Source organism: Lethenteron reissneri, chromosome 32 (assembly GCF_015708825.2).
Source record: "Lethenteron reissneri isolate LAM-NWPU_2019-01 chromosome 32, ASM1570882v1, whole genome shotgun sequence".
Lineage (NCBI taxonomy): Eukaryota > Metazoa > Chordata > Hyperoartia > Petromyzontiformes > Petromyzontidae > Lethenteron > Lethenteron reissneri.
Window position 1 is genome coordinate 4,163,478 of NC_083810.1, and position 25,002 is coordinate 4,188,479.

The 25,002-nt window shown below is 44.5% G+C and overlaps 1 protein-coding gene across 1 annotated transcript in view; it reads left to right on the forward strand.

Annotated features, from left to right (window-relative positions):
* LOC133349904 (neurobeachin-like) overlaps positions 1-25,002 on the forward strand; it is a 515,983-nt gene that overhangs the window by 311,978 nt on the left and 179,003 nt on the right. Inside the window, 1 exon segment of the mRNA XM_061563758.1 lies at positions 12,470-12,638. Coding sequence (XP_061419742.1) covers positions 12,470-12,638 — 169 coding nt within the window.

A 25,002-nucleotide genomic window follows, 5' to 3' on the forward strand; every position in this document is an offset into this window, starting at 1 on the left:
GTTGCAGGGAAGTTGATTTTTAAAAATCTTTTCATATATTTTTTTGCAAGGAAACGTGTAGTTTGTGATTTTTCCCACTTGAAATGCATTTAAATAATGCATACAATCTAAAAGGCATGGGATGGAATATTTCAATTGCTAATTTAACATTAATGATTGCCCCCTTTGAGAATAGTCGCTGTCTAATGGGGAGTAATCATAAAATTAACATGATTAACAAAAGGTCAGCGAGTCATCGGGCTCTTACTGCTGAGAGCTGCACATGTCCCCATGCATGCACCCTTTCACCTGAGTGTGGAACAATGAATTCCAGTGGCCACGAATGCAGTTAAATTCACTGATCTTTAAAAATAGAGCTAGCGACCGTCTGCCATGGAGTAAGTAATAAGACCAACACCACCTCAAGTCATCTCTGTTCTGAGTCGTTGCCGTCATTGCAATGTGGTGGTGTAAGCCTTTCATTATTGGCCGTACTCATCAGTGGCAAGTGGCCTCTGAACCTGTCCAGTTATTGCCCTAGGTCGACCCAGCCTTCAATGGGGTTGCGCATAAACAATGGCCATGGGGGTGACTAAAAGCTAGGCGATTCCCACGGTTCCAAGCCTGGAATTGTGACTCGATTCTTAAAATAGAATACGATTCCTCGTGGGATTGTGGGAATGGTGGACTCGTGGAATCATGGAGTAGCTGGGCCGTGTGGAGCCTGGTGTGATGTTCGGGCAAGGAGGGAGAGGGCCTTTTGGAGCAGCGCCAATTCAATTGAGTGATGATTGAACTGGATGATCTCTAGGCTAGCTCTCAGAATCCCTACTCATTTAATTGAAGATGCAGGAATCGCCATTGAAAACAATGGGGATTCTACGAAGCCATTCCGAGCCTTTCAAAGAATCCCATTCATTTGGAATTGATCGACATGCTGTATGAAATGGGAACGCGCAGGCATAATGATACCTGGTTGAGTCATCCAGAGTTGAACTGTATTTAGATCTGATTCTGGTTTGAATTGCCCAGCACTAGTGCTTACCACACCATCACATCGGGTCCCAAACTAACCTTATTAGGTGCTCACCAACAGTCCTTGCCCATTGAACTTTAACATGGGAGTACAAATCCTTTGTTGTGCATAAAGTGAAGTGAGATGGGCGTTAATGGATGTTGCACTTCTCTAAGATTCCAGCAATATCGATCTAATTTCTGGCCACGTATTTCACCAAATACGTTTTTCGATATCAACCTGATCTGGGATTCCCCTAGGTCAACCCAGCCTATATTTGACCGGTATGACCGCAGCATGTGGTGAAAAAGACAGCCAGGCATGGTGCTGACCACATTGACCCCTCATGTGCTGAGCTTGCCCTAATAGGAATTTGCCACCAGCACTTTCTCCCATAGCTTATACTGAAAAATAACAGCACTGTGCATTTCTGTGAGAGCGTGAGGAGAAAGGGAGTATTCATTTCTGCAATTGTCATGTTGACCTGAATCTCCATGGAAAATGTCACATTAAAAAGTCACCTGTGTAGGCCTACCACCATGTCACCTGTGAAAAATATTAATTGGTTGATACCAGCACACCAAAAATGATGGCTTTGCAGATATTTGCACTTGCATTAGAAATGTTGACAAGGTTGCCATTTCAAAAGGCCAAAATTAATGAGGCTCATGAAGCAACATTGAATATCACCTTCATTACTACTCAAAGACTTATATACAAATATTAACATTCATTTCAGACACTTTGTATGTTGAACTTCCTTCACACCATACGGAGCCAACCGTGCTCATCAGTTAAGATCTGTCAAGATCAATGCCAGCTTGCAAGTCCAGCTTTACTCCTGTCGATTCCAAATGTGTTGTACAGCATGTACACTAAACACGGGGAATGTCTTTAAAAGTTGTATGATCTCCTATAGATGTAAATGCCACTGGTTCTTCACGTTCTGCAGAGGTAGATGCTGCCACCGCCATCTATTGCGCGGCGGTTGAACTTACGACTCTCGGTCCAAACAGGCAACTGGACATACGTACAGGTTTGTTCGTATCTCTGAAAGTTTGTAAGTCGAATGCTCGTAAGTAGATGAGTCGCTGTATTTTAATTAAGAGTGTCCTGCTCCGTATACACAATTTTGTTCCGGATAATGAAATGCACCAATGTAGAGCGTTTCTTCGATTTGTTTTATTCATCAGCCCAGTTATTGACAGTTGATGGTATAAATAATGTGCACCTTAAGTTATTTTAAAATACAAATCATCGGAGCACAGAGAATGAAGAAGCAGTACTGTGGAAGGTTTTACAAGTTTCAAGGGTCATAAGATTATCTGTGAAATCACGTGAATTGCGAGTAACGTGGTCAAACCACAGCACCGACCCAACAGATGTTTTAAATATTGTGCACTTGTAATTACAATTATTCCAATAGATTAGAAAAGATGATTATGGTTCAGTATTTAAGATAAATGCCCTAGATGTCGACTTAAAACTAAGTAGCTTCGGTCTTTCCAAAATTACCTCGAGAATATGGGAATTTATTTACACTTTAAATACTGCTGGATTAGTTTTGGATAAGCAACTAAACTTAATCACTATTAATTAAAATAATGAAGTCACTGATGATTGATTGGGAGGAAAATAGTGAAGGTCAATATGACATTATTTCCACATTGCAGATGCAACTTTTGCCATTGGGGAAAAAACTACTGAAAAAACACAACTCAATATTGCAATTGTGCATTCATGCATACAAATGACCATGTGAGCACCCATCCTGCTTCACCATGGCATTCATTGCGAAAAATGGGAGAGTGCACAAACAAATGTATCTTTACACCACCGTGCCATGCTTGGCCCGCGGCTTTCTGTTCCACTACTTTATTGTCCCCCTTACAAACCTGGAACCAATAAACCACCGAGGACTGGAACGGCTGCAGAAGAACACACGTATAAGTTATGACATGTTTGTCTTCTCCAGCAGAGCGAGCTTTGCAGAACGTTGCCACGCAGCCAGTGGATTTGGCAATGCGGGAATGTGTAAAAGTGTGGGCCTTGCACACTCAATTGTTTTTGGGTCTCCTTATAAATACAAATAACGAAATAAATTTCGTTATTTAACTGGATGAAAGCCCATGAAGAAACGTATCTTGTAAGGTGACCTCGTACCAGTGGTGACCGGTGGGTATATATATTAGCAGGCCACATAAACCCTCAGGGGTGGAGGGGGTATGAGGAGGATGAAGTGGCACTTTATAATCTGTATCATGAGCAGGGAAGTACATTTTTTTCATGTTTTACTTTTGCACCAGTGGGGCCAATGAAGAGGGGATGCCACAGCCTGGGACATATATGCAAATATCAGTTTTATTTTTTCTCGAAGCAGCCGTGTGCATTGTGGTGAAAGTACTTGAGTGCCATGAAGAATGCCTCGCATCCCGGTTTGGGGTTGACACAGGCTAGAATTTCTCCGGGATTATAAAATATATCTTTTGAGACGCCAACAGTGATTTATTGTGGCTTGGTATACTGTGGGAAGGAATTCAACTTGGTGTACACTGATGCGGTCATCCAAGCTTTTCACACATCACTGTCGAGACAATGTTTTTGTCGTTGAAAAGTTTCAAGGATACATGAATGAAATAGAAACATTCCTCTCGTGCTGTCAAAACATATTAATTGTAAATATAATTTATTATTTGATGTATACTCTACGTAGCATTTGCCATGATGGAGAAACTGCACCACATCCTAATCCTCATTTTTTTAAATCATGCTTCACTCACAAAAAACAAAGACAAAGATCCCCCGTATAGCCTTATACTGTTGGGGCAAGTGATGTTAGCGAGCACCTATGAAGGCCGGAATGGTACATGAGGGGGTGGGTGGCCAGCACCGCACCCGACCGTCTTTGTTTCCCCAGTGGCAATGTTTACACACATCACACCAGATTCTCATTTTAGGCTGAGTCGACATAGGGGAGGCCCAGGACCAGTTCAGATAATCGTCACCCGTGTTGGCCGTGAGCGGGAATTGTACCTTGGTCGCCAAGTTTGTAGCGCAGTGCGCTAACCACTACACTACCGTTCTCCACACACCCACAGGCACACGTTATATTTAACTTTTAATCTGTGCACCTTGAGACTTTTGACAAGACATGTCTCAGTGTGGGTATATGTATCCACTGTCACACAGACATCAATATGTCCGAATGGTTAAAGAGGATTGGATTGAAAATGAGATCTTGTTCTCATACTCAGAGAACAGCATGGCAGAATCTGGAGGATCAGGAAGGTTAAAGGCTCCTCCTAGCAATCTCGGAGATTGCGTCATTGAATCCTTGACAACCTCTTTAATCAGTTTTAGCTGTAAAATCAATGAAGTTCAGTTGGGCCACGGAGGTCAGGAGCAAAGGTCGCTCTGGGAGAAGCTAGGGTGCAGCATGTAATTGTGAGCAGGCAATTGAAGTCTGTGTAAGGTCTCAAACTTTTTTTGTTCCCATGCAGGCCATTCAAGTTTGAAGTTTTTTTTTTCCAGGTGAAGTCCACTTCGCTCTGTAGCTTTTTTTTAGAAGCGACCTGGCCACGATTGATTGCTCAAATAAGCGGCTTATCACATGTAAATGTATAGTAGCCAAATACTCTAAACGCACGTTTTGAAATGTGGAGCGAAAAACCGGAGGACCCGGAGAAAAATCCATGCGACCACGGGGAGGGAGACACGCAAACTCCAAATATACGGACGGAGTCGAGATTGAACTCACGAACCTTCTGCATACCAAGCTTAGGAGATAACATCTTGCCACCATGACACCCGAAGTTGATTTAACCAGGTGAGCGTCTGTCATTTGCAAGAGCGACTTAGCTCACCATAATTACCGAAGCAATGCCATGACACAAAGTACACAAATATTAATCTTAGCAAAAAACAACCGGACCACATTTTCAGGCATGAATACATGTTTAATTAAATGCATTTCCTTAAATAATATGTTGAGCATTGTAGCTCATGCTATGTAGGGTAGAGGGCAAGTGTGGTACAAAGTTGCGTGTGAGTCAAAAGATGTGTATTCACACGGTCGTACACAACAGACACAAATCCTCGTGTGTTATGGTTGCTGTTGGTAGTCGAAAGGGGAAAACGTCTCCTGGCATTAGCGATGGGGGCTGCTCGCCCTTTCCATTGGGAGCCATTCCACATTCCCGTGGCTGGAGCCTTGCTCTTCAAAGTGCTACCACTGTCGACTTTCTGCAAAGTAGTTCAGATTTAACCACAATGTCCATATAGTAATTTCCTCCTTACCCAAGGCATTATCCAAGGCACAGAGAAAATAAATATCAAAGGCTCGAACATGGTTAAAGAGCATCACTCTCCTGCAGATGAAAAGCAAATCACAACACCACAGAAGCAACACACGATTAATGTACACTTTTTTTTCTCCTCAACTGAAAAGAGAGAAAACAGAAAAGCAATTGCTATGAGTTCCAAATACAGCACTGTACAGCTCCCAATATTTTTAAAACCCCATTCTCAAATGCTCACCTTCCCCAGGGGTTCTTTTCCCCAGGACTGCAGATGTACAGACCTCCCGGGTTTTATAAAAAAAAAACACAATGGAGACCCGCTTGGGGTTCCCACGCGAGCTCGAAGCTCCCTGCAGGACATGGCCCAGCTGCCGGCATGTTCCAGGGATTGCCTGGTGGCATGTGCGCCTTTCAATTCGCTGTGAATGTGTCGCATCTTCCCATGTCCAGCTAACCACTGCAAATGTTGTGCATATCATTGTATAAAGCCGTATGTGGAGCAGTGTGTGTGTGTGTGTGTAAGTGGTAGTGTAACGGTTCACGATTTATGGCTGCAATGGAACGTTCTTGTTTTTTTCTCCCTGCAAAAACTAAAATATAACAAACCTGTGCTGTGAAATGTATTGCCAATTTCTGTCCGTGGATTTGATCTGTAATCCTCATGGTGAGATGGATTCACAGAGCATGCAGGCCTGCAGAGAATTAATAAACCAGTTCCATCTGGCCACGTATGACTGTAACTGTAATGTAATGCACTTTCTAATAATAATGTGTCATGTGCCACTGTTTTAACCGAAATTATATAATGCAATATATTTAGCGTTTTAAATTATTTGAAAGTATTTAGGGGACACGTATTTATGAGCTGAATAAGAGACATTTTACGGGAGGGAGGGACGGAGGGAGGGAGAGGGCATGTCGCAGAGTGACAAGAAGATCGCAATCTGGAATATGGGAAAAGGAAGGCAGTGGACAGCGAGAGATGGTCATTCAGCAAAGATGAAGAGGAAGGTCTTAGGCCTGAGCTTCAACAAGTGCAGGCTGTCCCTGTTTTTGTGTGTTTAGTTTCTTGTCCTTCCCCCGCGCCTCCAATTAGCACGGTTGGCTACGTGCGGTGCGAAAGAAGTTCAACATACATAGATACAGACGGGTATGGTCGCAGCAGACCTCCCATTGAGTGGATGTTGATCAAAGCTTTTGACAGAAGGCCGTTCTTGCGTAAGCAGATGGCAATGGGAGAGGAGAGAGGGAGATGAGGATGGTAGTTTCCCCTATGGAGAGGCAAAGTCAATGCGGTATTATGCTCACATGAACGTGCAAGTGTCCTTGAGCCAGTGATGAAAATTTCGCATTCCCTTTCCAGGTTCTGGTTTATCACTTTCTGAAGTGCTTCTCACTTTATCTACCCCAAAGAGATGAACTGCTGAGGGTGACACTCAAATGGATTCAAATTCAGCAGTCTTCCAAGTATGAGTCGAGCATTCTAAGCACAGCGCCTGACTGTTGCGAGCGTGCAACCAATAACGTAATAGCATTATTAATAATAACCAGTTGATTTACGACTGAAGCCCATTACTGTGTTGTAGGAGCAATGGATCCAAGCAAAGCCAGATTCAATTTGTCGCTTCAGAGCGCTTCACAGTCCTAAGCCAATGTCGACAGGCGTGGTGGATTCGGACATGTAAAGTAAATGCGTCCAAGGTGTCGTGTTTGTGAAGACACCTTAAATCACTCTACCATCACAATATCCCCATTAAAATTGTTAATCCGGCTTTATTTCGGATTACACACTGGCGACAGAATGTTATTACATCTGACAAATCCTTTGTGAACCACGGGCTCGGTGGCTGGACTTAGCAGGGTAAACAGGGCAATTGTGCCACTGTGAGGTGTCCCTTGGGTCATTTTAATGTCACGAGGATTAAGGAAATCAAGGTGGCATTAAAGGCTCCTGTCGTAATTTGGCCCTGAATCCGCAACCTCCTTATCACAGCCGCTTTGTGTGAACCAGGTTTTTAGGAATGGGCGTGTCTCTTCTTTGTGGGTGGCTCTGAAAGTCCCTGAGCATTTAATGGTGCAAGGCGGTTTTTTTCTTCTTCTAAGTTTTAAAGCACGTTTAAATGCCCTCTGCTTAGTTGAAGGCCATTGCGTACTAATGATGTGTTGTATCTAAAATATTGTGCATATTTTCCTACACTAATATGCGCATTGAAGAAGAACAGCTGCGATCGAAACGTCGTGACTTATTTTATTTTATACCCACGTGACTCTACCGAAAGAACCAAAGAGTAAGAACAGCTATTTATGATTATTCTCATAAACTGAGTTGGTTTCCTGGTCACAACTAACATTGGTGGCGAGCGATGATATCTGAACTGCTTCTGGCTTCCCAACAAGTGCTGATTAGTTTGAAGTATGGTGAAACAACCCCCGTGGCCGACGGGGCATGGTGAGGCCTCCATCTATGTATGCATGTATGTTGACCTGTTTTCACACCACACGTAGCTAACAGTGCTAATCGGAGGTGCGGGGGAAGGACAACAAACTAAACACAAAAATCTATTCCAAATAAATGAGTTTCAAATTTTGCACTTGATTGACAAAGGGCAATTCGTTATTAATATGACCAATCGGAATCTGGCTGTGTGTTGCACTGGTTAGAGGACTTTTCTCACAATCAGTGGTTTGAAAATTTAATTCCTGCTTGGGGTCAACTCAGATTCAATTCCTGGTTAGAGGCCATCTTCACTCTGGGGTCAAATTAATGAGAAACACTTCAAGAGACTGCAACAGTATTCACCCTACAGAAACACTGGCTCCCTCACCACGCAAGTGAGGAATTTACAAAACGCTCAGTGCCACCGAGAGAAATGGAAACCTCCCCACACGAATTGGAGCAGGCAGACCCTTTGACATTTCGGCTATTTTGAATTGGGCAAGAGCTCGGCGAAGTGGAATATGTCTTTAGGCAAATAGATGCCAGGTAGCAGACACTGCTGTTAAACACTGTCATCAATAGTGTACGGCAGTTAATTTCTCTTAATTCAGATTAAGCCCTTTTTTGATAGATTAGGTGTAACTGTTTTGTTCTGGTGTTTGGATTCATTCTCCTGTATTCCCCATAAGATGCTATGTCAATTGACTGACAGTTGAATCTGCAAAGGTTGAACATTCGTTCAAGTTCTGGCATTATTTGAAATATCGATTTGGCTACAGAGAGATCTGAACAAGTGCTCTGCAGGCAATATTGGCTTTGGGAAAAAAACCTGCATTTGGCAGTGGGAGACCTCTCAAACTGCACTCAGTGGCAGGTCCTGCAGGAACTTCATTTCAGGACATTGCCTCTCATTGCGATCTGCATTCAGGGCGCGTGAGAGCAAATGAGGCGCAGTGCCTCTAAGGGGAGGCGAGCCATTGATCTCATTGTCGGTGCATGCCTCATTGACTGCTGATGACACAGGGGTTGGGCGTTTTGTGGAAGGTTTGGTATGTGGGAATGAAATACAGAAAAAGAGTTTTCACTTTTCGCGGCATGATATGGTTATTGCCCTTTCAGAACAGTGACAGTGCCTCGGACCTCTTACTTGCGTGGCGTTGGAAGCTCATTGTACCGCGTTCGCACCTCTCAATTCACCAATATTATGATTCCATTGTAAAGTATCATGGGCAAATTCCATTTGATCATTGGAAGAGTGAACAGAGCCTGCCCTATTTCCGCAATGTTCATCTTGTGAGCGTGCAATTTTTACTGTTTAATAAACATCTTTTCAGGGCACGTAAAGGTGCACCACCTAAGTCTTTATAAGAAGCCTTTGAATGTGATTTAGCAGTGGTTTATTGGTATCTTCTGGAGGCCATTATTTGAGACAACCTGATTCACTTATTACCAATGACATTCCAATTATACATTTCTTTGTCTGAAAATAAATTCCAAGTAATTAGTGGTGTTTTTGTGCTGGTCAGATTCTGAGTTTATCTGGTCATGGTGGCTAAAGGCAGGTGCAAGTTGACCACTTCAGGGTAATTCTACAATCTTGGTAAACGTCCAATGGCAACGTGAATATTACCATTGGGATTAAAATTAATATTCCAGCAGCTGTCCCGGACTCTCGATAGTTCCTGCTGGGTGGTGTTGGGACGTTGTGGTGAAATAATTCATTCATAATGCAGGTTGGGAATTGACCTGATGTCCCCTCTGTTAAAGTGTAGGCAGATTATGATAGAGGAAAGGAGATTTGGGACTCATTCCTGACGTTAGCTTCCTTAGAGTAATAATTGAATGATTGTTGTTGGAAATGGCTTTAAATGTAATGTCTAATGATGATAATAATTACAGCATTAATTGTGATAAGAATTATAATGCCTTGGGTAATATCATGACGACAGGTCATTAAGTTGGAGTATGACCGAATTCCACTCAACAGTCTCAGCTACTAAATAAACTCTTACACTGTTGAGATCAAACAATCCTCCAAATAACATACTTGAGCCAATTAATTAAAGACATTTAAGAACAAAATGAATAATTTGCATTGCAAATTTGCATTGCCGGTAATAGTTATGATTGTTATGCAGATGGTGGCTGTTGTTATTGTTGGCTATGTAGTCGAGAGTGATTATGCAAAAGTAAAGTGGTATCGGTGGTGTTATTGATAATTGATGATGACCACGGTGGGTATTACTTCTATGGGATGTAATCCCAATGACAATGGTTATGTCAATGAAAGAAAATGAACACAGAGCTTCTGTACTGTCGCGTGTACTTCATGTCGAAATGTCAGCGTGTTTCCGTGCTCAAATGACCGATGAGGCAGTGTTCAGCACTTGTGATGTGGAAATTCCACATTGGTTTGGCTAGGATGTGCATATTCATACAATCATGTGCAATCTTTTGATTTTGAGTTGTGTGTTCTTTGCAATTAAAACTATGTAACTATTTTATTTACCAGATAAAGCGCACTGAGCCCATTAGCTCTTTTTCAGAAGCTACCTGGCCACAAATGTGTCAACAAAGTGGCTTATCATGTGGAAATTTATAGCAGCCAAATGATCTACACTCACGTTTCTAAATGTTGAGGGAAAAAAGAGAAGACCTGGAGGAAACTCCACGCGACCACGGGGAGGACATGCAATACATAGGCTTTGGGGTCGGGATTGAATCCATGACCTCCTGAATACCAGTCTTAGTTCTTCTAACATCTTGACTTCAGATTTCATCACTTCTAACATCTTGACTTGAGATTTCATCACTGCAGGAATTAATATTATTTGGGTCTTTTAGTAAAGTCACGTAAATAGAAGTTTTTTGTTTTGTTTTTTCTAAATGGAAATAAAGTAAATAAAAAAGAATACAAATATCACGACGTTTCGATCGCAACACAAGCAATCGTCATCAGGAGAAAAACGAGTGGGAAAGCTGCTGAGGCAGGCGGTTTTAAAGGTTTGAAATGGGTGTAGCCCAAGGGTCATAAATGAAGTGGGCGGGGCTAGTGATGTGAAAGTGAGAAATTTGCATGTCAATGTAAGATCGGAGAGCTACCTCCACGACAAGGGCGTGGAGGTGGCCATTGTATTGTGAGAGATTAGCATGTCAATGTAAGATGGCGGAACCGCCGACACATTGACGTGCTAATCTTTGATTTTACATTAACAGGTTAAATGTCTCGCACTAACACAGCCGCCGTCGCTCGTGTCCTCGATGTGTCGGTGGCTCTGCGATCTTACATTGATATGCTAATCTCTCACAATACAATGGCCACCTCCACGCCCTCATAGTGGAGGTAGCTCTCCGATCTTACATTGACATGCAAATTTCTCACTTTGACATCATTAGCCCCACCCACTGCGTTTATGACCCTTGGGCTACACCCATTTCAAACCTTTAAAACAGCCTTCCTCAGCAGCTTTCCCCCTCTTTTTTCTCCTGATGACGATTGCTTGTGTTGCTATCGAAACATCGTGATATCTTTATTATTTTGTATTCACTTTATTTTTATTTTTTTTATTTTATTGTTATTTTTTCTAGCTATGTGACTTTACCGAAAGACCCAAATAATATTCTCCTAAGATGTTTTTTTACGGAAAACAATAGTACTGCTGTAAAATATATTAAAGTGAGAAGATGTGAAATATTTAGAATGAGGTTAAAATGTCCACATGTCTGTATAACAGGACCCTAATAATGCAGGCAACAATTATCAAATTTTAATTGTTGCATTTTTCATTTTACAACTTTTAAACTTAAAAAATGTTTCCGTATGAATTAGTTTTCATTATTTATAGTTTTTACTCTTAATCTTTTGCTCAGGTATTGGTATAGTCTTGCGCAGGAGATACCTCCTGCTATTTTGGCACTTACCTTATTTTTCTCCTTTATCCTTCGACACTTCCACGAAGATTGATGTTGTGTGCGTGCGACACGATGGATGTTAACGAGCTAGCAAGGGAAGCCAAAATAATAATTAAGTGGCTGGTCTTATGCACCATCTCATGCCAGCCACCTTCTACTTTTCCATAAGAGCGACTGGCTCCGTGATTAATGCGAGTGTTTATTTATTTATGCAGTGACCCCTTCCTTTTCACACCATAGAATGTACAAATTAACACGTGTTTAAAGGTCAATTGTATTCAGATGCATTTGGTAGTTAATGGGGGAGGGGGTAGGGGCAGGACTTTTGCGATTTTAACAGTATGCCCTTTGTTTGCAGAGCCTCTTCAAATACAGATAAATGTATATACGCATATACAGGGTACTTCAAAACAAATGTGAATACTTCAGAGAATTTGCAACAACACCACAAGAAATGTGCGTCCGGGCTCTGGAGACCACCTGGAGAAGATTCCAGGCACGCGTTGACAATGATGGCGAACAAGTGGAGACTCTGACTTTTTGAAGCTATTAACATACATTTGTTATCATGTTACAGTGTATTATCCGTTCTTTTTCATTAAAAACAATAGTCCCATATAAGTGTTAACGGTTTTTTTTAAGCACCCTGTATACGTAAATACAGCGCGGGGTGAATCGAATCGACTCCGAGTGATGTAGAGCTCCGCTAAACTCCAAAAATGCAGGTAGCATAGAGACACGCACGGTCCTGCCCTTCGTCTCTTCCCTGTGGCTCGTCTCTACGCAGCAGGGCGACACAGTGAAGTTGCTCTGTTTCGCTTCACACAGGTGCAGCTGTCCCTGTACACGTACCTGTCAACGGAGTTCATCGGCACGGCCACCATCTACAGCACCATCCGCCGAGTGAGCACCGTGCTGCAGCTCATGCACACCCTCAAGTACTACTACTGGGTGGTCAACCCCACCGACCGCAGTGGCATCCAGCCCAAGGGCCTCGGTAGGGAGAAACGCGAGCCTGCACGAACACGTGTGCGCGCACATGCGTACGCACGAACACGCGGGCACACGCGGGCATACGCGTACACGCACATAAAACAAAGATCCCCCGTGTAGCCTTAACAGACTGTAGGGGCAAGTCCTGTTAGCGAGCACCTATGAAGGCCGGAACGGCACACGAGGGGGTGGGTGGCCAGCACCACGCTCGGCTGCCTTTGTCTCCCCATTGACGATGTTTACACACCGCACCTAGGGGAGGCCCAGGACCGGTTCAGATAATCGTCACAATGGTGTTGGCCGTGAGCGGAAATCGAACCTGGGTCGCCAGATTCATATAGCACAGCACATTGACCGCTACACTACCGCTCCCTACATGCACACGCACATGCACACACACATGCACACACACATGCAGAACAACAACCGCCATTCGCCACTAAGTGGCGGTGACATCACCACGACGCTTGTGCCAGGCCATGTGCACCTTGAGGCCACGTGAAGTGTCGAACGCCCGCTGGCAGGAGGTCACGGGGCAGACCCAGGTGCCACGGGTCGACTGACTGAGATGACCGAGATGACTAGCTGATGCACCACCTGTGCCCCCTACTGTGCCAACTTGCTGTGCTTTAGCCACCCGGCGCTCCGCTCGTTGTTGTGAGCGTCGCTCCTCCGCCCTCCGTTGTTGCTGGAGGGCGACTGCCTCCAACTGCCCAGTAGCGTCCTTCACGAGCCTCCTCCACAGATGCCGATCTTGGCACCGCTGATACCAGTCATCGGCAAGTCTACTCAGCTCCACGTCCTCCTGTACCACATCACTCCATCTCTTCTCTAGCCCGTGCCGCGCCCGTTTAGCCCCCTCGATCCGGCCGAACAAAAGCTGTCTCGGCATGCGGTGGCTGGGCATGCGGGCTACATGACCCAGCCAACGCAGCCTTGCCTGCCGGAGGAGCTCACCGATGGGACTTTGCCCATGCACACGCACTCGCACATGCACTCGCACATGCACTCGCACATGCACACACACATGCACACACACACATGCACACGTGCTCGGGATGTGTTCCCGATTTTTGCATCCCCAGTGCATGCACACGCATACAGGCACACACATCTCTCTGTGAGGCATGCATACAAAGTCAACATTCAGGTCAAAGTGTCCCTTTCACACTGACTTGTCTCTTTCAGGAATGATACATCAAGTTGGTAAAGAGTTAAATTGTACGGCGATGTATTATTATTTTATACAAAGAATGTTGTTTTATTGCACAGCCACGTTTTTTCCTTATTTCCCCATTATTGATATTGCTCATGATGAGGGATTGCGCAATGCATAGGGGATTGGAATCACGATCAGAAGATTATGATTTCATTTTGCGGTATGGGTTTGCTTCAGCCAATCTTCCCCCCCCCCCGGGCGGCAGGTTTGCACAGTGGTATCTCTTGTGCCTTGCTGTTCAGATATTCGTCACTCATGTTGCCTGCGAGTGGGAATTCAACTTGAGTCGATGTGTTCATAGCATAGTGGGCTCAACATTGTGCTTACGTTCCCCATTCCTGAAGGTATGGCCAGTGTCCAACTAACATATCGCTACATTGTCTTGAGCTCTTGCATTATGGTGTACACATTAATATTCCAAGTATATGCCACGTTAATATATTTATTTTCAGTTCAAACGAGCGGGTTGATTATCATGTCATCGTTCCTCCAAAATGCAATTTGATTTTTTAAAAAATTGTCTTAAAATTTTAATGAATATTTATGGTGCACCAAATGAATGTGCCCGTCGTCACATTGAGATTGTTCATGATGAATACAAAAACAAAATGCAGCCTCAATAGAAATGGCAATTTACTTTTGGCACCAGAGGGGATTTGCCGGTAAGCACACCGAGCACGATGGGACTTTACAGAGACGGGTATTTAAATTGCGATCTGCATTCACTCACTGTGCCATCAGGTGTGAACAAAACATTCCAAAAAACGCAGCTCCTACTATGCACACTTCATTCGTTTCCATTGCCAACTTTTATCATTTGCTTCATTTGCTCTGGCAAGATATTAACTTCCTCGCCTTGTGTACAGCAGGTAGTCGGTTTAATTCCGACCCTGACGCCTGTATATTTGGAGTTTGCATGTCATGGTCTCCTTGTGGTGACGTGGATTTTCTCTGGGTCCTCCGGTTTTCCCCTCCACATTTAGTAGTATTTGGCTGCTATATATTTCCACGTGATAAGCCACATCGTTATCGATTTGTGGCCAAGCCCCTTCTCAAAAAGAGCTGTATAGCTCAGTGGCCCTTACCTGGTACATCTTCAAAAAATATACAACAAATATCAGTAAATATTCTTAGCTAAAAATAAAAGTGTGGCCCTGTATTTTTCTGCTCATGCCACTGCTAGTGCAAGGGCCTCCACTAAAGGGAGCCTTGACACCCTGACTGTAGTCAATAGTAATGTTTTATCCACTGCTAGATTAAGGCCTCCCTGCGCCATCGGCATCCCGCACGGTCTAGCGATACCAAACTCCATCTTGCTACTGAGCTGCCTCTCGTCAGTCAATTCCATGGTCGCCATCCCTCTCTCTCTCGGCTGCGTTCCCTCTTTAGGCTGTCATTCCATAACCAGTCTTTTCCACCTGCTACCAACAATACATCTCGCCCAAGTCCACGAGTTTTCCTGAACAGCCGTGATCTTAATTTGAATCTTGATTTGAAGCTTTCGTGACTGCAGGAATCCATACTCTTTGGTTCTTTCGGTAAAGTCACGTAGGTAGAAAATAAAATAAAAATAAATCACGACGTTTAGGGCGCAACACAATATCTTAATTTTAATTTGTTTTCCGAGCCACGTGTACCCACCTATCTCTATCAGTGTAAATGCCAACATGCATATCTCCATGCGTCTTTTCAGCTTTACTTCTACATTCTTTATCGAATTTCACATATTTTTCATCCATATGTCATGGCAGGTAACATGAACTGCATTGATACTGGTTGGTAAGTTGTTTTGCATCATCAAATTTAATTTTACAAAAGCACTGAAACCTGCTCTTGCTGTTCTCTTTATTTCATAATTGTGTGATGCCCCATGGGTACTAATCACTGTGAGGACCAAAATAACGAGTACTACACATCCCTTTAATATAGGAGGGAAGTATCAAATGCACAAATTCTCTGCTCAATTGACTCATGGGCCAGCACCCTTGCCCATTGGCAACTCTGAGTCAGTGGTGGAGATTCCAAATTATCGTGGCAGAGGCCGGTCTTCCATGAGACAACCGCTGGTGACCTCTTCTCACAAAGTGGTAAAGATTGTATTACTGCCTGTGGTGGGGTGACGGGCTGAATTTTTGCCCAATTGAAATTTCAACTGTCAAACCTCCAATTGTGAGTCACGTTCCATAAACACAACACACCGTGCAGCCCGATTATTCTTAAAACACTTGTTTTGAAACAATAAAATATTCTACTTGGGTTAATGTAATTCCTACAGAATTATTAGGACATTAATATCTCCAATAATTAGGAGTAGAAAGCATTACACCTTTATTTTCAATTAACCGTTTTTATTTGTATAGAACTTTGACTTTAAAAGTGCGTTTTACAAAGTGGCTCATGCATTTGTCATAAAAGTGCAGCGATTCAAGATTAACGAGCTGCGTAGGAGTACAGAACAGCTAACTCTCAATTATCTCTCGCAAATGCAAAGTGGTGCGTCGTGTCCGTTGCAACAACGCGTCTCTTGCTTACCTACCTAGAACAGAGCACGTTGTCGTTGACGTGAAACAATCGCCCCCACGTGCCGAGATGGCTGCAGTCACTTGGGGCACACGTCACTGACCCTTCCACGAGTGATGAGCAGTTCATTGTGGGACCGGCCGACTGTCTGAACACATGTGCCGTGGGTGATTTGGCGAGCATTGCTATTCTGCAACTTGAATAATCTGCCCACGGGTAATCGAGTGTCCGATGGCAACCCTACTCTTGCCAGTTCAAGCAAACTGTTATTCTCCTCGTACATGATTTAAATTTGAGCTGCTCCCTCTGAATCATTATGATTTTCAGATGGGTTTGTTATGGCCGTGAAAACTCAATTTGCAGCTGATGTCATTGCCTTTTCAAATGTAATTGTGTCCCATTGATTATATCTAAAAATAAACCCCCAGCTGTTAATGTAGGCGGCCCTATAGCCTAATTAGCAAAATCCACAGCAATGCATGGGAGACGGTGTAGGAATAACAATGGTTGCTGTGGATGTGTATGAAGGAGAATATTAGCAAAGGGTGACTATGAATGAGGGTGACTAAACATCAATGAGATTTGTAGCTTGGAGTGACTAAATACGAATTATCATGGTAGCCATAGGTAGCCCACGAAAATGAATGTCAGATACGAGTCTCTGTGAAGTGCAATTAATAGCTATGAGTGTAAATTTTGATTTAAAGCTTTCGTGACTGCAGGGATTCATATGCTTGGTTCTTTCAGTAAAGTCACGTAGAAGGGAAATAATAAAATTAAAATAAATCTAAAACCAAAATTAATTCTCACGACGTTTCGACATCAGCTGTGGATTTCACACCTGATGATGATTGCTTGTGTTGCAGTCGAAACGTCGTGAGAATTTTTATTGTTTTATATTTTTGCTATTTTTTTTATTTCCCTTCTACGTGACTTTACCGAAAGAACCAAGAATAGCTATGAGTGTCTTAAGTATTCAATGGAATGGATGCGAAGGATGAGTACACGTGCATAAGATAAGAACAGTGATAACTGTAGGTTGTCTTAACTATGCAATGGGCAAGAGAATTGCGGATAAGCTATTTCCCGTGCAGCCTTCAGACTCTGGAACTCTGTTCCAGGAGATTTCAGAATCTCCGAGTCTGTGGAAATGTTTTCTCTATTGTTATTATGTTTTATTGAGCAAAACACGAGCCCGTTTACAATCCGTCGCGCAAAGTCAAGTCCAGGAGTCAGCAAGTCGCGAAGAGCCGTCCCGACGCAACTGAACCGTACATAGGAGATGGGGGGGGGGAGTTGGAAGAGGGGGGAGGGTGGAAAGGGGCCCCTGCTGCCCCAGCTGAGTGAGGCCATCAAGACGGGGGGGGGGGGAGGTGAAACTTTAAATGGGGGATGACGACCAGAGAAGGGAAGTATAACCAACCTAACGTGGCAAGATTAGGGTATGGGGGGGGGGGGGGAGAAACGGGAGAAATGGCAGAGGAGGTAATGGGGAGGGAGGGGGAGGATAAAGAAAACAACCCAAAAGCAGCCAACGTACACGCGACGTTTGATTGTTGCTCCTGTTCCTTCCCCTTGCCGAGTTCCTTTCTCTGTCTTCCGGCTCTCCGATCGGACTTGCATATCTCAATCTCGCCATGACGGGGGCACCACCTAGCCTCCAAGTCCTTCTCCTTTTCCCATCAACTTGTGACTCAGATATTCCACATGCCCAAATGCGCAAGAAGTGTGTTATGCCACTGTTTCCATGAAGGGGGGGGGCAGGGGAGGGGGGTGCTCGTCGTCCTTCCAATTATCCAGGGAAGGTCTTCCTACCTATTATGTTAAAGGTCCTGGAGTAGAGGTCTCGTCGCCGCACCTGGTTTCCAACCCCACAAGGGTTTCTTCAACCGTTGAGAAGAGAGAAGTTCGTGCCGCATCAGTCATTGAAATAACGCGACATTTCCAAGTGGAGTTTCGCGAAATCTGGGCAGTTGCCGGAAGGCATGGAGAGATTTGTTTGTATCATGCCCGGCAGGCATCCGTGGCCAGTCGGCAGTCGAGATTCTCCATAAACTTCGCCCTTATCTCATTTGTCATGTGTGCTCCGTGCACAAAAAGTCTGTGGACATTAAAAAAAAAACTCGTCTTGAATATTATGCATGTACATTTTGTTCATTCATTCTTTTAGCTAATTATTATTTGGCATTTTTTTCAGTTGCGTGAGTTTTTGTGGTGCTGAGTGCCCGCCATTGTGTCTATCGCGCTTTGAGCTCCTTGATGAAAGGTGCTTTTGCAATCCAATAAATTTTATAACTAAGTTGGTATTTAAACTTGGGATTGACAGATATAAAAGTTGAATTTGGTAATGAACGTACGGATTCTACAAGCGTAAAGGTCTATGCCACAAAGCCACTGCTTGCCTTTCATGTAGAGTGCTCATTTACGCACTTCAATAAAGTTGTAGCATTTCTATCACGTCCATAGAGCTTTGAAAAAGTTCTTCCCATCTGAAAAGGAAAAAACAATCAACTATTTGGGGTTGTTTTTGGCATTGCTAGGTTTTTTCAACAGCCCAGTATTGAAAGTTATTTCCAGTAAACAAATCTTATTCTCCCTGGTTGTTTTTTGTAGAGCCACTCATTATTTAAGAAGAAGTGACTCATGCAAGATGCATAAGATGCAGCAAGGCGAGAGACCATCTGTCCCATCTCCTGTGAAGACGCAATGGCTAAGGCCCGTGGTAGCTGTGCAGCCTCTTTAGAGTGGCCCATTTTACCATTACATGTACACAGAGAAGTAGGCATACAGACAAACCCCGGGTTGCGGAAGACCCGACTTATGGAAATAAGACCTTACAGAAATGCTCCCATTAATCATGTTTTAGAAAATGTCAATATGTGGAAATGTTTGCGTTAGCTACATACACGCGGTGAGGTTGCGGATGAATACCGTGGAGTGAGGCATAAGGCGGGCAGCATTGCGGTGGTGTATAGCCACTCTGCACTCACACTGCGACATTGTTACAGTGCATAAACCTGCCACATCGTCTCGTAACTTTCAGTGTAATATCACCCTCAATTGCATTGCCATAATGACTGGAAAGCGAGCAAGTGCTAGCACTTGGCTATGGGATTTTATCTTGATTTTGGGGGGAAATTGTTCAGTTTCTGGCAATCGGATCATAAGAGTTATGGATCAGTCTTGGGAACCTAACCTTTACATAACCCGGGGACTGTCTGTACTCATGTCATTCTACAGAGCCTGAATGAAGTTGCTTAAATTATGCTTAAGATTGTCTAAAATCAACAGTTTAATTTATCTCGTATATCATTCATTTTATTGATCGAGATTAATAATTACTAAAAAATTACTTCATTTTTAAACTGATGAATATTTAGAAAGCCAATTGCAAATATGATCAACTCAGTAATGCTTGATAATTGGTTCTTTACCCTTCTATCTGGCAACAAAACTGACACCTTTTTGCAAGGAGTCATGTTTGCATAGACCGCAATACCTGCAGTCATAAATACAAACAAAAGACATAACTCTGATAATGTGCACTGTCCTTGAAGTTGATTGGTCCACACCCGAGACAGCTTTCCTTCGAGCCTAGTCTCATATGGGTTGGACCAGATGACGCCAAAAGGCGCACAACTCAAGGACAATGCACCATCAGAGTATGAGAGCTCGGGGCAAGCATCTACACTATGGGGACCTCATTTGCCAGTAAAAATATGATAATTGGTTCTTTACCCTTCTATCTGGCAACAAAACTGACACCTTTTTGCAAGGAGTCATGTTTGCATAGACCGCAATACCTGCAGTCATAAATACAAACAAAAGACATAACTCTGATAATGTGCACTGTCCTTGAAGTTGATTGGTCCACACCCGAGACAGCTTTCCTTCGAGCCTAGTCTCATATGGGTTGGACCAGATGACGCCAAAAGGCGCACAACTCAAGGACAATGCACCATCAGAGTATGAGAGCTCGGGGCAAGCATCTACACTATGGGGACCTCATTTGCCAGTAAAAATATGATAATTGGTTCTTGTGAAGAGCATCGAATATTTACATCCAGGGGATTTCCATCTCTTACACCAGTGACCTGTGGTTGCTTACGGCTTTCAACTCAAAATACTGATCGGGAAAATTGACTCAGCCCATCAGCATTTGTGGTGTTTAAAATCATTAAAGAATAATGTGAGCGGAGAAATTAAACTGAGGAAGAAGTCATATCAGTGGTTATCCCATGAGTATGCTTACCAAATACCAACTACAAATTGTACAAATTTGGATGCTTTGCTTCAATGTAAGAGTGCCTTTAATTTAGTATAATTTCACACGTGTTGGTTTTTAATCATTAAAACTACTTGATTGCACTCACTTATTTTTACATGCGCAATTGAATTTTCACATTTTGATGCAAAATACAAGTACAATTAAATACCTTTGTAAAGTTTGACAACCGTGAAAAATGTACTGTCATTTTAAAGTGACGTTATCGCACTCAAACAGGTGGCAAGTGTCCTCTAATTCAAGGACTCATATTACATGTACCAATTGTTACGTAAAATATGTTATACTAAAGTTTGCGGTAAATTGCTTCTGGTATGGAGCAGTTTAACTACAATGGATATGGATGCATTTGTCACCAATAATTTCAAGAATAGCAATGTATTGTGCTCTTGTCATACATATGTAGTGAGTGACTTCCGAGACGCATCGAGTAGAAGAAGGCTTCTTATTTATTAAGAGCACACCGGGCAATGCATTGTGTAACACAGCTACACATAGGCGATCCTAACACGTAGCCCCATCTCCGGCTTCACTATGCAAGCTGTTCGACCAGCGACAGCAACGGACAGAGTCTTCAGAATATCAGCCACGTGGTCGGAGACGAGATGACAATGAGCAGCGATGCAGCCAGGACCCAGGACCCGTAACAACCACGAACCTCTGGTTCGATCCCCCTTATATCTATTCCGGTGCGGCTAAGCTCCACCTCTGGCCATGCCCCATTTCCAGAACCTTCGAGCTGGTTCCCGGAGCTCCGCCTTTCATCTTTACCCCAGATACGCCCCCCTTATAATAAGGCATTATATAATGTAGCTATGACCGTAATTACCACTCCCAGATAGCCGTCCCGGCTAACAACAATAACCAAACACACGTAAGGCAGAAAAAGTTCCGCCATAATTGGAACAATGTAACAAAATTCGTTTCTGAACCATCTGCAATAAAAGGAAAGGATTCAACCAGCAACCCAGAGAGGTAAGAGAACAATGATAGGAACAGAGTGGGGAAGAAGAGAAGAAGAAAAATTAGTTCGATAAAACACAAGAACGCAACCCCCTCAATCCCCACATACATACACACGGAACCAACGGCGTTATTGAAATTTGACACGCCGGTCCGTCCATGGGAACAATTTTCACATCCTTGACAGAAGACGTGGGCTCCGCCTGGAACCCCAAAGAAGGTGGTTTCCCTCCTGGCTTCGCAGGTGTCGCGGCTTCTATCTCGGTCAGCAACTCCGCGCATTCAGCGAGATCACAGGCCACGTCGGTTAGGGTTTCGGAAGCTGTGGGCGGCACAATACAGTCCTCCTGACACACACTCTCCATTGGTGTCTCCCCTGGCTGGTCGGACACAACAGACACCGGCCGTACACAATTTGGAGATGAGGTGTCAGTCCGAGGAGGAATATGAGGCTTCAACCGCGACGGATGAACAAACCAACGGCGACGGCCAACTCTTATGCGCACGCACTGCGGCTGTTTGACTTCCACCACTTCCACAGGACCCTGCCATGGACGGTACAGTTTAGGGGACGTTCCCAATGGCACTTGCGGGCAATGCAACCATGCCTGATCCCCCACAGCCCAATGCAACTCATGGTCCCTTTTTCACGAATTCTATTCGTTGGCCGCCTGCGCTTTGGCCGTGTTTAATTTTGCTGCTTCTGGAGCTGCCGAGACACGTTCCAGAATAATTTCCAAGGGTGCAGGCAATTTAGATTTTCCTTTTTTTCAGACAACCACAATTACATCTCTATAGGAGGTTCACTCTTCCTCCCGTACATGAGTAAAAAAGGCGAAAATCCAGTGGAAGCATGGGGAGCCGTTCTGTACACAGCCAACACTCCCCGAACATGCAGATCCCAATTGGTTTGGGATGTGCTCACTGCCTGATTGATCATAGATGTCAGGGTTTGATGCAGCCGTTCTTCCATCCCGTCCGTCTGGGAATGGTATGGGGATGTTCAACTTTCTTAGTTCCTAGCACTTCTCAAACTTCTCGTAGCAGCTTAGAGGAAAAATTCCGCCCCTGATCCGTGAGAAGCTGCTCTGGGGGGCACCTTTGTCCAACATGTATCCATGCAAAAATGCATCCACAATAGAGGCTGCCGACTGGTCGGGCAGCGGCCAGACCATAGGCCATCGCGAAAAATATTCAACCCCGACCGAGATAAACTTATTCCCCCCTGTGTGGCAGGAAATGGCCTGAGGAATCTTAGTGCGACCAACTCATTGATGCACGAAACCGAGATAGACTGCAATGGAGGCTGTGACTTTCTCAACGGTGGTTTCCTACGCACACATTCCGTGCATCCCTGAATGAAATGTGCACGTCGCTCGACATCCCCAGCCAATAATAATCGTGTTGCACCCCCCGAGTCAGCTTGCCTCGGAGGGCAGTGGGAACTATAACATGGTGACGGCAAGAACCATTCTCATCCATCATCAAAAGACCGTCCCTTAGCACCGGTCGCAGGCCGTCGGAGGGAGCGGACCCCTTTCGTCCTGCTTCTGCTTGATGACACAACCCCCCCCCCCCATTCGGTACGTGCAAGGTGCAAAACACTATCCCCCAGCACGACCTCCTCAGCGGGCTCTAATTTCTCAAGCGCCACCATGACAGCCGAGTGCCTCACCGCTGGAGGTGTACAATGACCCGTGTCCGACGCACACGCACAACTATTGCCTAGAGACAAGCGGGACAATGCGTCAGCATTCAAATGCCATATTCCTTTACGGTACATCACTCAGAACGAGTACTCCTGGAGAATCTCCAGCCACCGAGAGAGCTGCCCGGAGGGCTGATGTACTCTGAGGGAGTACTGAAGGGCCGCATGATGAGCGAACCACAAATTCCCTGCCATAAAGATAAGGCCTATACTGTTGTATAAAATATACAGTGGCCATCAGTTGCCTATGGATGACACAGTAACGCTGCTCAGCCGTAGACAAGACACTGCTACCGTACGCGACTACTCTTTCCACAGCATTTATAACCTGGAAAAGGATGATACCTATACCCATGTCGCTAGCGTCTGTGTCAAGAATAAAGGGCAGTGATAAATCTTGGTAATCGAGTGGGGGCGCGTCAGCTGAGCGTTCACGTAGAGCTATAAATTTGGTCTCTTCCTCCGACCCCCACTTGAACCTCTGGTTCTTAGCAGTCAAGGCGTGTAGCAGTTTAGCCACTGTAGCGAATTGTGGCACAAATATATGGTAATATGAAGCAAACCCAACAAAACTTCGGACCTCCCCCACATACTTGGGGGTCGGCCAGTCCCGCACACACGCCGTTTTCTCTGTGTCCGTGGCTACCCCGTTTGCACTGACAATGTGGCCTAAGTATCGCATGGAGGTTTGCAGCAAATTACATTTAGCAGGCTTTAATTTAATATTAGCCGATCGCATCCGAATGAGCACCGCTCGCAGTCACAGGAGGTGTTCTTAAAAAGTTTGGCTAAATATAATGATGACATCTAAGTATATGAGGCAGGAGTCCTACTGCAGGCCTACCAAACCGAGTTCCATCAACTGCTGAAAAGTGGCCGGGGCCGAGTGCAATCCCTTCGGAAGGCAGTTCAATTGGAAGAGTCCCTGGGGCATACGGAATGCGGTTTTATGCTTCGACGACTCGTCAAGGGGAAGTTTCCAAAACCTCGTTAACAAGTCAAGAGTAGAGAAAAAACGTGCGCCGGACAATGCGTCCAGGGAATCGTCCATGCGAGGGAGCGGGTACGCATCGGCCACCGAGATTTTGTTAAATTTTTGAAAGTCCAAACAAAATCGAAGACTGCCATCATGTTTCTTAACGAGCACAATGGGCGCTTCCCAATGGCTGGTAGAAGTTGAAATAATATCGGTGGCTAACATCTCATCTGTACATGTTCCATCTCCAGCGGTCTCAGCCAATACAGGTTCTGACAAATGGGGCCGGCCTCCCCTGTATCAGTGCGATGTTGCAACAGGGAGGTACAGCCAATATCGAACTTATTCTTACTAAACACGCTGCACCGGAGACAATTGCAGGTTCTCATGACACAACACTCTGCCCACGTCTCGTCCACTGTAACATCCTTTTCCACCGAGCCAACAACCTCGTCATGCACAACACCATCACCTTCGTGAAACGCGGCTGTCGCGTGAGCCAACACTGTCCCCGCCTGAACCACAGCCGTCTCCGGGCCTGCATTGAGCATCGACAGCAGTAGGCGTGGCTTCCGGCGAATCACCCCCGTGTCCTAAAATGGCGTACCCCGACCGCGCTTCTCCCGTGCTGTACATAATGGCGGCCTCCAGCCGCATGGTCTCCGCGCCACTCGTAATGTCGGCCGCTCCGTCCGTG